Here is a 13472-nt window from a genome sequence, read left to right on the forward strand (position 1 = left end):
ATCTGGATCAGGGATGCCCCAGTGACTGGGAAAGGAGTTGTCCCTTCCTTTGAATATTCAGCCTCATCACTTTTAATCCCAGTAGGAACCTGCTGTCTTTCCCATTGTCTTCGTGTCCTCAGTTCTCTCCGAGCCTCGGTTCTTGAACCCTTGGGCTCTGCCGATGGTAGCCTATCCTGGTACGTGCATGCCTGGGATAAGTGACAGCTTGACCATGCCCAAATGCGAGTACAGGACCAACCTACTTTTAGGGGTGCTCAAGTAAAGAAGGGGTATCTGGCCAGGCACAGTGGCTCACGCCTGTAATCCCAGCACTTTGAGAGACCAAGGCAGGCGTATCACGAGGTTAAGAGACCAATATGGTGAAACCCCCGTCTCTACTAAAAATACAAAAATTAGCTGGGCCTGGTGGCGGTGCCTGTAGTCCCAGCTATTTGGGAGGCTGAGGCAGGAGAATGGCGTGAACCCGGGAGGCGGAGCTTGCAGTGAGTGGAGATCACGCCACTGCACTCCAGCCTGGGCAACAGAGTGAGACTCCGTCTCCACAGGAAAAAAAAAAAAAAAAAAAGGAAGGGGCAACTAGCAAATCAACTTTAATACATTCCAACTGGGGAGTGAAAAACCACATGTGATCTAACAAAAATGAATAGAGATGGATTCCGCATCGTCAGAGTTGAGAGGAAAGGACAGAGTTGTGGTAGAGTTTCAATCAGGTCGTGGGGCTGCAGCCAGTGCAAAGTTTGCATAAGGGACCAAGAAGACACAGCAAAGGGAAGATCATTACATCTTTGGGGCCTGAGGTGAGAAGAAAGTGTGCACATGATCAAAATCTCACTCATTCCTCAAGACTCCACTTGACTTCTCCTAGCTCCTTACAGCATCTGGTCACTCCAGAGAGAAATGATCCCTTCTCTTTCTGAGCCTTCCAGAAACCACTTTGGTTCTCCTACCCTGACTACCGCTATCACTACATGCATTTCAGCCTGTGGGACCCTATGTGCGTGTGTGATCTCTTCAATCGAAATGTCAGTTTCTTTAGGGTTCAAGCACGCGTGTTTCTTCTTCACATTCTTGCTGGCGGCTTGTAGGTAGTAGGCAGCCAAGGAACATGGACAGGGCAGATAGATGACTTCCTAGGACAGAGAAATCCTTCTTCCACCACGAAGCTTTCCTGATCCTCTGGGCTCTTCATTGTTCTTTCCTGGGTTCCTATTTATTCCACTGTCTGAGTATGTGAGCCCTAACTAGGCTGCACACTGTGACAGTAGCTAAGGATTTTGTTATGTGGAAAACTGTCTCCCCAACAAAAGGACAAGGACCATGGCTTTCCCCATGCCCCCCAAAAGCTCTGGGAACACAGGCACCTAGAAAATAGTTGAAGTGATCAGCAGGATGGTGCAGTCCTTTGTGGAATAGTCTTTTTGTTTGTTTTTCTGAGACAGAGTCTCATTCTGTCGCCCAGGCTGCAGTGCAGTGGTGCCATCTTGGCTCATTGCAACCTCCCGCCTCCTATGTTCAAGCGATTCTCCTGCCTTAGACTCCCAAGTAGCTGGGATTACAGGCATGTGCCACCATGCCTGGCTAATTTTTGTGTTTTTAGCAGAGATGGGGTTTCGCCATGTTGGCCAGGTTGGTCTTGAATTCCTGACCTCAGGTGATCCACCCACCTTGGCCTCCCAAAGTGATGGGATTACTGGCATGAGCCACCACGTCCAGCCTGTTGTGGAATAGTCTTTAAACGTATTTGCTCCAGTTTCTTTCTTTCTTTCTTTCTTTTTTTTTTCAAGTATCATCACTTTAGATATCCCTTATGGCATTTTCCCTGACTTACATTTAAGAAATATCATTATGATCTCTTACAGTTTGTCAGGGTGCCACTGGTGATGTGGATGGGGCACAGATTGTCTTTAAAGAAGTTCAGAAACTCTTCAAAAGGAAAAACAATCAGATTGAACAGTTCTCGGTGAAAAAGGTATGTTGGAGCCTGGTGTGTTATGATGGGCATTTGTAACCAACACTGCCTTGGCAAGCTTTGGGAAATTATATTCAAGGCTGCCTATTTACTTATCATGTCAAGTGCAGTTCACCACCATGGAGAGGATTCTCTCCATGATTGTACATCTTCTCTGAATAGAAGATTCTTGCCTTGCTGCAAATAATGAAAGCAGATTTTTAAAAAATCGATTAGCCCTGCAGATACAGGGCCTCAAAAAATTGGGTTAAGACTCAGAATGGTTCCCCTTCATGGAAATTTTTAGCAAAAGGTGAAAGATAGATATGATCTGAAGAGTAACTGGAGTATAGTTTTTTTTAAATTTTATTTTAATGAGTGGAGACATTATACATTCTGCAGAGCTAATGAACGCACTAAGAGAAAGGATCTGTCTAAAGAATTAGTTGGTTTTGGAAGAATACAAATTGGCAGGGCCTAGTGAGAAATGCAGGCTGTCTGGGGTTGAGAATAGAGAACACATCACATTTTGATGTAATAAAAAGCAAAGGTGTGTGTCACAGTGTCTCAGTTGCCAGCAGAAAGGCCCAAGACTGTAGAGACAGCATTCCTAATGTATTCTATACTTTTGTGAATACAATTTTGCTGTATTACCTTGAGTTACATAGTGTCTTATATCCTGAATTATCAGTTATTTTAGTTGTATATGTTTTTATTGAATGAACATTTAATGAAGCTTTTGAGTATAAATTAGATTATAATGTACAGCTGAGGGCACTGGCACTCAGTAGAAAATTCAAAAACAAGAGAACTGTGACTAAAAGGCATCTATCTAGTCTTAGTTCCTTAGGTGTGTGTAAGCCCATTGAATTATTAGCTGTCACCAAGCTTTATAAATCCCATCGATCTAAATGCACGTAAATCTAGCTTCATCCCCAGGTTTTCAGAATATACCCTGCATCTGTTTTTTTGAGACGGAGTTTTGCTCTTGTTGCCCAGGCTGGAGTGCAATGGCGCAATCTCGGCTCACCGCAACCTCCGCCTCCCGGGTTCAAGCACTTCTCCTGCCTCAGCCTCCTGAGTAGCTGGGATTACAGGTGCACACCACTACACTCAGCTAATTTTGTATTTTCAGTAGAGACGGAGTTTCTCCATGTTGGTCAGGCTGATCTGAAACTCCTGACCTCAGGTGATCTGCCTGCCTTGACCTCCCAAAGTGCTGGGGTTACAGGCGTGAGCCACCATGCCCGGCCTACCCTGCATCTTGAGAGTCGCTTCAGTTGACTAATGAATGAAAGGCATAACTTCCTGTATGTCAAAAATTGAAAGCAACATTTTTTATAGAGAGAGGAATTGTTAGTCTTAGCTTTGAAGGAGAGAGTCATTCACACTGATGATGAACTGTGTGCTTTTAAAGTGTCCGAGGTATATTTTTTATTTGAATTTGTTTTTGAAAAATGTAGCCTGTTTATTCTAACTCCTTACAGGCAGAGCGATTTCGGAAGCAAACCCCAACCAAAGCACTCTGTGTGTTGGCGTCCATTGAAGTGTTGTACTTGTGGAAAGCTCTTCCAAACTGTTCCTTCCCCAACCTGCAGAGGATGAGTCAAGGTAAAAAATGTTTAAAAACCCAAAACTGTCTACTAGACACATTGGCTTCTTCTGCCAGTGCTGCATTCTTCAGTTTCCCAGTTATCTCGCGTTTATCTCATCAGATTCAGGGAGAGGACACATCTCTCCTTCTTAGAGGGTGTCGTGGTGAAGAAAATCCTGTCACTTAGGTGATGGGAGAAGGAGGCGGCCCTGCTGTGGACAGATATGCTTGCCTTAAACATGGGATGCTTTTGTTATAAATGTTATTAATTCTGTAGCTGTGGGAGTTGCTGGGAGCATACATTTTATTTTCCCCCATGAAAGTACTTTGTTTCCTTTAGGTGTGATTCACATAAATCAAAATATACGAAAGTGTGGCCTGGTGGGGTGGCTCACACTTGTTATCCCAGCACTTTGGAAGGCCAAGGCAGGCAGATGGCTTGAGCCAAGAGTTTGAGACCAGCCTGGGCAACATGGTGAAACCCTGTTGCTACTGAAAATACCAAAAATTATCTGGGTGTGGTGGTGTGCATCTGTAGTGCCAGCTACTTGGGAGACTGAGGTGGGAAGATCACTTGAGCCCAGGATATCGAGGCTGCAGTGAGCTTTGTTCATGTTCCACCACTCCAGCCTGAATGACAAGAGTGAGATCTTGCCTGCAAAAGAAAAAAGGAAAAAAAAAAAGAAATATGTTCTTATTCATATATGTGGTGCGTTTTCCCAAGAAACTTAGTATTGACCGTTTAGACATAATATTCCAGAAATAGTTTGTAAGCCACTGTAGAAAATTTTTCAGATTTTTCTCCAGTTATTCTTGTTTTTGACCAAATAGAGCATGATCCATCAAGCCATATATTTTTATCAGCAGACTTCCTGCAAATCCCTTTTGCCTATTTCTTTAAAAAAAAAAGAAAAAAGAAAAAGAAAAAAAGAAAAAAAAAGTCCTTCCTCCAGTGTGAAAACAAACGTTGCCAATTGCCAATGTTGCTATTCTGGAGATCAAAGGAAGAAAACTCAAGAAGCCTTGCACAGTGGCCCTGTAATTCGAGTAGATGTGTAACCCTCCCAGGGAGGAACTAGCAAGGAAACATTTTTCTTGGATGTGTCAGATTCTCCTACGTTCTTTTTAATTTTTTTTTTTTTTAATTTTTAGAGACAGGTCTCATACTGTCACCCAGGTTGGGTGCAGTGGTGTGTTCATAACTCACTGCAGCCTCAAACTCCTGGGCTCAAGTGGTCCTTCCACCTCAGTCTCCTGAATAGCTGAGATTACAGGCGTGTGATGCTGCACCTGGCTACTGTATTTATTTTTAAAGGAGTTGCATAATTCAAAACCCCTCCCTTCCTATTGAAGCAAGTATAGAACATCTTTAAATACCTCACTCAAAGGAACAATGAAGAATATTAAGTATTTTTTAATACGCAAGTACCGAATCACATATTTAGAGATAAAATACAAATATAAGGTAGGCAGTAATTAACATTCACAAGAACAATTACCAGTTAAGTGAGATTTGACAAAATATTCTCTGAACCCCTTTCCAGGTATCAAAATGAAAAAAACTAACAACAAAGATGTGTGCCTGGAAGGGAAGACAGACCGTATCTGAAGTGAGCATGAGACAATTCTCTAGTATCTTTGCTAAATTTAACCCAGTTCTGAGGTCTATTAATTAGATTATATCATTCCTCAATGGTAAGCGGTAATGGTACAGACTGATCAACCACATACAGTACAATGAAGATCTTTGTAGAGAAAGTTATGTTCCAGAAAAAAAAAAATAGTGGCAATGTGGATCATAAGCATTTATTAAACTCTGCATCATGCCCTCCCGGTTTTGTGCGTTTAGCTTATCAGAGTCCCCATCCATAGCTAAGTGCACCAGCAGAGCTAGTGAGAATCCTATACCCTTGTTTCATCCATAGCCTTTCCCCACCCACCTGCCCTTCTCCACTGCATTCTTTCTCTGCATTGTTTTTTGTTGGTGTTTGTGTTTTGTGTTTTTGAGACAGGGTTATGCTCTGTTGCCCAGGCTGGAGTGTAGTAGTGTGATCATGGCTCACTGCAACCTCTGCCTCCCTGGCTCAGGCGATCCTCCACCCTCAGCCTCCTGAGTAGCTGGGACTACAGGGGCATGCCACCACACCCAGCTATTAAAAAAAAAAATTGTAGAGATGGGGTCTTGCCATGTTGCCCAGGTTGGTCTTCAACTCCTGGGCTCAAGTGATCCTCCCACTTTGGTCTTCCAAAGTATGGGGATTACGTGCAGCCACCATGCCCAGCTACATTCATATGTATATACTTACATATGAATGTATGTATACATGTATATATTATACATTCATATGTATAATACATATATATAAACATGTTTGTATTCTAGGCGTAGGAGGCAGAGTGATCCTATTAAAACTTAATCATGTTGTGTCACTCTGCTTCCCAGAATCCTCTATGGTCTCTCCTCTCATTCAGAACAAAAACCCAAGTCTATGCAGTGGCAGGCAGTGCTCCCAGTCTGAAACTCCAGAGGCCATTGTCCCTCCCTGCTCTTCCCCCTTGCTCAGCACGGTCCTCCTCCCTGCTCTCAGGCACACCTGGCTCCTGTGCCTTTGCACTTGCTCTTCTCTCTGAGAAGGAATTTTTGGTTTGTTTTGTCATTGTATTCTAAGCACCTAGAATTGCCTGGCAAATAGTAAGTGCTCAATAAATATTGAATGAATGAATTAGTGTAATGAATGAATGAATGAACAAGTGAATGAACTGAATTAAGCTTTCCTTAATGTTGCTGCCTTAAGAGTCCCTGAGTTCTTTTTCGTATGAGCGTATTCCTAGCCTGGCTTTCTGGGGCAACTCCTGCTTCTACAAGATCATCTTCTATTCTCACATTTACCTCCTCCTCTCGCCTTTGAGTTACTTGTTCTGTAACTTCAGTTCTCTCTCTCTCTCTGTATACATATATATAATAGAAAATATAAATATATGTTTATATATAAAATAGTAACATATATATTATTGAATCTCAGTATCTTTATTAGTCTTTGGAAATAATGGTATTACTTCCTTTCTTCCTCATCAGCTCCATCATGTTTCCATTCTGCGTCTTTCTCTTTTTCTTGGAAAGCTCCCATAACATTCTCTAACCTATGTGTCAGTCCTCCACAGCTTGCTGTTGAAGTGAAGGGATCAGTGCTGCTCCTCTCCCACTGACTAGTACAGTAACTCGTACAAACATGGAAAGGTGCCTATGGCATGGCAATTTAATGTGAAGTCATTTTTAAGAAATTAACAGAACTTCTTTTTTTTTAAGAGCAGTTTTAGGTTCATAGCAAAATTGAGCAGAAAGTCCAGAGTTCCCACAAGCTCCTCCCTGCCCCTGTCCTTCCCAACTACCAACATCAGTGTGGTACATTTGTTACAGTCTGTGAACCAGCACTGACACATCATAATCACCCAAAGCCCATAGTTCACAGTAGGGTTCACTCAGTGAACAAACAGTAGGGTTTGGACCATTGTATAATAATATGTCTACTGTGATGATATCACACAGTCTTTTCATTGCCCTAAAAATTCTTTCTGCTCCACCTACTCACCCCTCCATCTCCCCTCACCCCCGGCAACCACTGATATTTTTACTGTCTCCATAGTTTTAGCTTTTCCAGAATGTCATATAGTTCATAGTTGATAGAATCATACAGGATGTTGCCTTTTCAGATTGGCGTTTTTCACGAGGTAATAATGTGCTGCAATTTGAGTATTCTTGGTTCTGTGAAGTTTGGTATTTTTGCCTTTCTTTGACAAAGGCTACTCACTAATGGATGAAGAATGGGCACCTTCTGAGTTTCAGGAGGCAGAAATGTGACCTGAAACATTCACCTCACTCTTCACGATACTGAAGGAATTAAGTGAATGCATTTCCTTACTGCTCTGTTCACTCCCCTTCTTTTAAAGCTTGCCATGAAGTGGATGATTCATCTGTTGTTGGACTGAAGTATTTGCTTCTTGGTGCCATACACAAATGTCTAGGAAACTCAGAAGATGCTGTTCAGGTAAACTGTTAATGTTGTCAGGGCTAAAGAAAATAAGTCACGAACACCTACGTATGTGCTTGTGAATAAGAAAAATGAAAAAGCGCTAAACAAAACCGAACATCCCACTATAAACTTTTTCCAATTGATGTGATTAATGCCATCTTCTCAGATGCTAGAAGTTGATGATGGTTAATACTAGTTTTTAATTAACTTCAGATTATTAGAATGCTTCTTTATATACGGCCTCCTTTTCTGGCACTAGTATTTATCAAAGATGACAGTCTCCACTGGAGAGAGGAGGACATGAGGAGGCAGACAGTTTTGAAGGAGTGGAGTGAAGCCTCATAGTTAGACAAGAATGAAAATGATTAGACATGTCAGTGTGCGTTCAGTTTTCTCTCTTTATAACTGCAGATTATTGATGCAGCCCTGGGGGGCGAGAGAGTTGTTTTTTTGTTTGATTGGTTGTTTTGAAGAGGTATATATCAGTGTTAGTTTGACTACTCTTTGAAAGAATCAATGTACAGTGGCTGGGCACAGTGGCTCACACCTGTAATCCCAGCACTTTGGGAGGCCAAGGTGGGCGGATCACTTGAGGTCAGGAGTTTGAGACCAGCCTGGCCAACATGGTGAAACCCCGTCTCTACTAAAAATACAAAAATTAGCCAGGTGTGGTGGCGTGCACCTGTTATCCCAGCTCCTTGGGAGGCTGAAGCACGAGAATTGCTTGAACCCAGGAGGCAGAGGTTGCAGTGAGCCAAGATTGCACCACTGCACTCCAGCCTGGGCGACAGAGTGAAAAAGATTAAAAAAAAGAATTAATGCACAGTAATAGGAGACTTTTGGCTTTTAAATCCTAGAAGATCATGCCCTTGTAAGTTTAATCTTTCAGTATGGGCTTATGATAGTTATTACAGCCCGAAATAGCTTATTTTAGATCAAATCCTTATGTGCTAGCAAGATACAGTCAAGACACATGTCAAGAGATCATAGTTGCCTTGTGTGTTTTCTGTTTTAAACATTTAAAATGAGATGTTTAGACTCTTAGATGCAGATAAAGGTATTCTCAGTGATAAAATCAATAGAGCCTAATATGTCCCCTGGAAAAATAGTAGCACAAATGAGACAGTCCAATATATTCTGAGGAATGCACATCAGGCAGCATGTAAAAGACTTCTAAGATGTAGATAGGAAAGAATGAAGATGAGGAAAGAAGAAAAAATCTGATCTAGAAAACAGAGTATGAGTCCCCCTTCCCGCCCCCTCTTGAAGATTGTAATAAGCCCTGTGCTAAGTAGGAAAATGAATTCATCCAATAACATTTGCATTCCTTTCAGTACTTCCAGCGAGCTGTTAAAGATGAATTGTGTCGTCAGAATAACTTATATGTTCAGCCGTATGCCTGTTATGAACTTGGCTGTCTTCTATTAGACAAACCAGAGGTAAGGTCTTGTGTGTGTGTAGATATATACACAGACACACATACACACACACACATATACACACATATATGTACACACACACACATATATATAAAATGTTCATCAACAAAAATGTAGAAATGAGCAAGCACAAAGCACCCTTCATTTAAAACAAACTGATTGAACACATGTTCTTCATTTTGTTTTCCTGGATTTTACTTAGAATGAGTCCCAGAAGTTAGTAATGCTACCTTACTATCTTTAATAAGGTAATTTCTTGCCTAGAATTCAAATGACAGTCATACATCTCTTAATGACATTCTGAGAAATGTGTTGTTAGGCGATTCCTTCAGAGTACGTACACAAACCTAGGTGGTATCACCTACACAGCCAGGCTGTGTCTGTAGCCTGTTGCTTCTGGGCTATACTCGTATATAGCATGTTACTGTATTGAATACTGTAGGCAACCGTAACACAGTGGTAAGTATTTGTGTATCTACATATAGAAAAGGTACAGTAAAAATACAGTTTTTAAAAGATAAAATATAGCCAGGCTCAGTGGCTCATGCCTGTAATCCCAGCAGTTTGGGAGGCTGAGGCGGGAGTATCACTTGAGCCCAGAAGTTCAAAACCAACCTGGGCAACAAAGTGAAATCTCGTGTCTGCAAAAAAAAGCAAAAAACATAGGCGTGGTAACATGTGCCTTTAGTCCCAGTTAACCTGGGGGCTGAAGTGAGAGGATCTCTGAAGTTTGAGGTTGCAGTAAGCCATGATTGTGCCACTGCACTCTAGCCTGAGCAAAATAGCAAGACCCTGTCTCAAAAAATAAATAAATAAATAAAGTTTATAGCTATATAACTTACTGATTCAGTTAAAACCTTTTGATAATCATTAATTTTAAGGTTGTTTAGTAAGATTTTAACCTAAGATATTATATCTTAGAGGTTGCCTTTTATAGACTATGAAAAATTAAGTAATTATATATCAAGGAATGTCCCCATGTAAACAAATAGACAATTTTATATTTAAAAATATTGGGGTTGGGCACAATGGCTCACACCTGTAATCCCAGCACTTGGGGAGGCCAAGGTGGGTGGATCGCTTGAGGTTTGAGACCAACTGGCCAACAGAGCTAAACCCTGTCTCTACTAAAAATACAAAAATTAGCTGGGCATAGTGGCAGGTGCCTGTAATCCCAGCTACTCAGGAGGCTGAGGCAGGAGAATTGCTTGAACATGGGAGGTAGAGGTTGCAGTGAGCCGAGATCATGCCACTGCCCTCCAGCCTGGATGACAGAATGAAACTCCATCTCAAAAAAAAAAAAAAAAAAAAAGAATATTGGAGTCATTATACTTGAATGAACAGTTGACTCATTGCTGTGTCTGTGGTGAATTGTTTTAATTAACATAGCCTCCTATTATACCATTTTCTGCCTGCGTATATATAAACACAGATTTTAAGGGATAATGTATTTTTCTTATAGACTGTAGGAAGAGGCAGAACTCTACTTCTTCAAGCAAAGGTAAATATCCTGAATCTACCTTTCTCCAGTGGCCCTTCTTATCCCATACAGTGTATACCTGAGTCTGAATTCAAGAAAGTTTGTGCAGTGATGTTCTGGTTGGTAATATTTCTGGAAAGGAAAAATGATAACCAGTTGAATCAGTGAGCTCTTGAGTTTTAAGGGACATTACAAGATCATAAGGAACTCAGATGAAATAGTTCATCGTGCTTTAGAAACACTCTTAGTCTTCGGGTGGGAAGATAACTTTTGATTTTATAACTATGTCCCTGAATTAAGAATTTCTAATAGTAACTTATATTGAGCACAACGTGAGACTACCTTTTCAAGAATAACACGAGGAAAATTGTCCAAAGAGAACATTATTGACATTCAATTGATGTTTTTAAAAATGAATACGAAGTTTGAGGTTTGAGTAATATGAAAATCAAGTGCATGGGAAGCCTTTACTGGGAGTGTAGAGATTTTACTTTGGGAAGTACAAAATTGAGTGTGCTTTATACCACAGTACCCTGTGCAAGCTTAGCTAACAGAGTGCATACATATCTTTCTTTGATCTTACAGGAGGATTTTTCTGGCTACGACTTTGAAAACAGATTGCATGTCCGCATCCATGCTGCTCTGGCCTCTCTGAGGGAATTGGTTCCTCAGTGACAGACCCGGAACACCCGTTCTGTCCCTCCCCACCCAGGGTCCGCACTTTAAAATAAAAGCAGAGGACAAAGCTCTTGTGAAGATCGGCTTTTCTTCTGAAAACCACCTGTGCCAGGGACACATTTTCCCAGTTAAGCTTGACATATTAAAGATCTCCTCTTTTAAACATGTAGCTAAAAAGTAATAATGATGAGGAGGATGATGATGGTAATAACAACTAACCACATGGGGAGAGGGTTAAGTGACCTTGCTCAAACGTTTTAGTTTTGTGATTTATTATTTTTAAAATAAAATCAAACAAAACATCCAACCCCAGATCCTGTCGGAACACCTACCTTAAGCACATATCTGAATGGGTAACATTACGAGGTACCTGTAAAATTATTAACAATATTATTACATAGCATTTATATTTGTGTTTTGAAAAAATAAAAATGCTTTCTAGTGTTTTACTTTATCCTCAGAATACTCCAGTGAATAACATAGCACAGATATTCTTAACCCCACTTTGCAGACAGTGAAACTCAGGCACAAAAAGGTGAATTGACTTATCCCAACTAATTATTCCTGTTATCAGCAGAGCAATGAATAGAAAGCAGATCTAACCACCAACTGACTGATCTTTTATTGTAAAAATAATTAATGTTAATAGGCCAGAATGCCGTGTTTTGTTTATTAAAAGAACAAAATCTTCAGCTGAAGTTATGTTACCAGAAATACTCATCTCCAGATTGTCTACAGAATGTTTCAAAGCGATGGACACTCTTTTTCCTTTGAAAGCCAACCAAGTAAGAGCAAATATTAATAGAAGATAATTTTACAACTAAAAGTGTAACTCTTTTGCTAATCCATTAGCCTAGTCTATAGATTAGAAAAACAGTATCTACATTTTGGGAGCTTACCTTTCTTTGTGAAAATTGTCGAATTTACCAACTTTTGGAAGTCTTTTGAGACATTACTTGAAAAAGTTATTCATGAATGAACATAGATTTTGGCCTCAAAATATTTGCTGGTGGAACATTTGCTGGGGCTACACAGTTCCAGGATTTAATCATTTTCCCCCTAGCTCAGGTTATTTAGATATTATAAAAGGAATTCAAAGTTATTTTTTTATTCTTCATTGTTAATTTTTATTGTCATTTAATTTACCTCCATGCCCGCTACTGCAAACCTGTGGTTTTGAAGAATCTAAATACCTCAGTCACTTTTAAGAAATCTCTGCCATAATTTGGCTCAATGTTTAAGGTTAGATTTTTAAAGAAATTTTTATTGAGCTGAAGAATATCATTTTAGAGTATCATTTATTTACAAATTCTTTTGGCTGAAGCATGATCTCATGTTAGTATTTTAATATTTTTGAAATAAAACATGAGAGAAGCAAGTAAAATGTTGGCAAATTTAATCTGATTTGACCTTGTTTTGAGGGAATAATCATAATTTATTTGAAAGAAGTTATTTCTCACTGATTTTGGCTAAACTATATTCATGTTTCTTCATCTCTGTTACTGACCACTTTTCAGTAGACTGTTTCCAAATGTTTATTCACATTGACTTTCTTCCTGATGTGAATTCGGTGTGGGTTTTAGATAATAGTAAGAGAGAAGAGATTGCTCTCCTATATTCAGTGAATGAGAAGGGAACTTTTTTCTGAAGAACAAAATTGGTGTCCAAAAATATTGGATATCTGGGTTTTTGTTTGTTTGTTTGTTTTTCTTGAGAAGGAGTCTCGCTCTGTCACCCAGGCTGGAGTGCAGTGGTGCAATCTTGGCTCACTGCAACCTCTGCCTCCTGGGTTCACACCATTCTCCTGCCTCAGCCTCCCAAGTAGCTGGGACTGTAGGCGCCCTCCACCACACCCAGCTAATTTTTTTTTTTTTTTTTGTATTTTTGGTAGAGACGGGGTTTCACCATGTTAGCCAGGATGGTCTCAATCTCCTGACCTTGTGATCCACCCACCTCAGCCTCCCAAAGTGCCGGGATTACAGGCGTGAGCCACCGTGTCTGGCCTGGACATCTGGTTTTAACTAGACTGAAGGGAAGAACATTACGAATCTTTAAAATACAGCTATTGCCATTTTGCTCTCTTCTTAACATGCAGCATAGGTGACAAGCTTTTCTGTCATGATCGTGGAGCATTCTGAATCGTGACGTTTTTGTTTGAGAGTTCATTCTTGAATTTTCAGTTCAAAATGTTGTTTGAGCTATTATTCCACATTCAAAGATTATATAAGGTCCTGTGCTTTTGAATGTTTTTCAAAAAATTTCTGCCTGCTTAAAAAACTACTTTTATTTTCCCATAGAG

General features: G+C 40.3%; 1 protein-coding gene and 1 non-coding gene across 3 annotated transcripts in view; one reads left to right on the forward strand and one right to left on the reverse strand.

Annotated features, from left to right (window-relative positions):
* The window catches only part of TTC39C (tetratricopeptide repeat domain 39C), a 120811-nt gene extending 109178 nt beyond the window's left edge, over nucleotides 1-11633 (forward strand). For both annotated transcript variants that reach the window (XM_010383223.2, XM_030925857.1), the window contains 6 exons: nucleotides 1863-1972; nucleotides 3439-3562; nucleotides 7494-7591; nucleotides 8911-9015; nucleotides 10478-10516; nucleotides 11081-11633. In XM_010383223.2, the coding sequence (XP_010381525.1) occupies nucleotides 1863-1972; nucleotides 3439-3562; nucleotides 7494-7591; nucleotides 8911-9015; nucleotides 10478-10516; nucleotides 11081-11170 (566 nt within the window). In that variant the 3' untranslated portion in view covers nucleotides 11171-11633. The remainder of the gene's footprint in view (nucleotides 1-1862; nucleotides 1973-3438; nucleotides 3563-7493; nucleotides 7592-8910; nucleotides 9016-10477; nucleotides 10517-11080) is intronic.
* Nucleotides 2187-2302, reverse strand: LOC115895602. The gene has a single exon (XR_004055782.1). It is a non-coding gene; the product is annotated as a U5 spliceosomal RNA (small nuclear RNA).
* Nucleotides 11634-13472: the final 1839 nt, after the last annotated feature.

The sequence above is a fragment of the Rhinopithecus roxellana genome, chromosome 21, assembly GCF_007565055.1.
Source record: "Rhinopithecus roxellana isolate Shanxi Qingling chromosome 21, ASM756505v1, whole genome shotgun sequence".
NCBI classification, from domain to species: Eukaryota; Metazoa; Chordata; class Mammalia; order Primates; family Cercopithecidae; genus Rhinopithecus; species Rhinopithecus roxellana.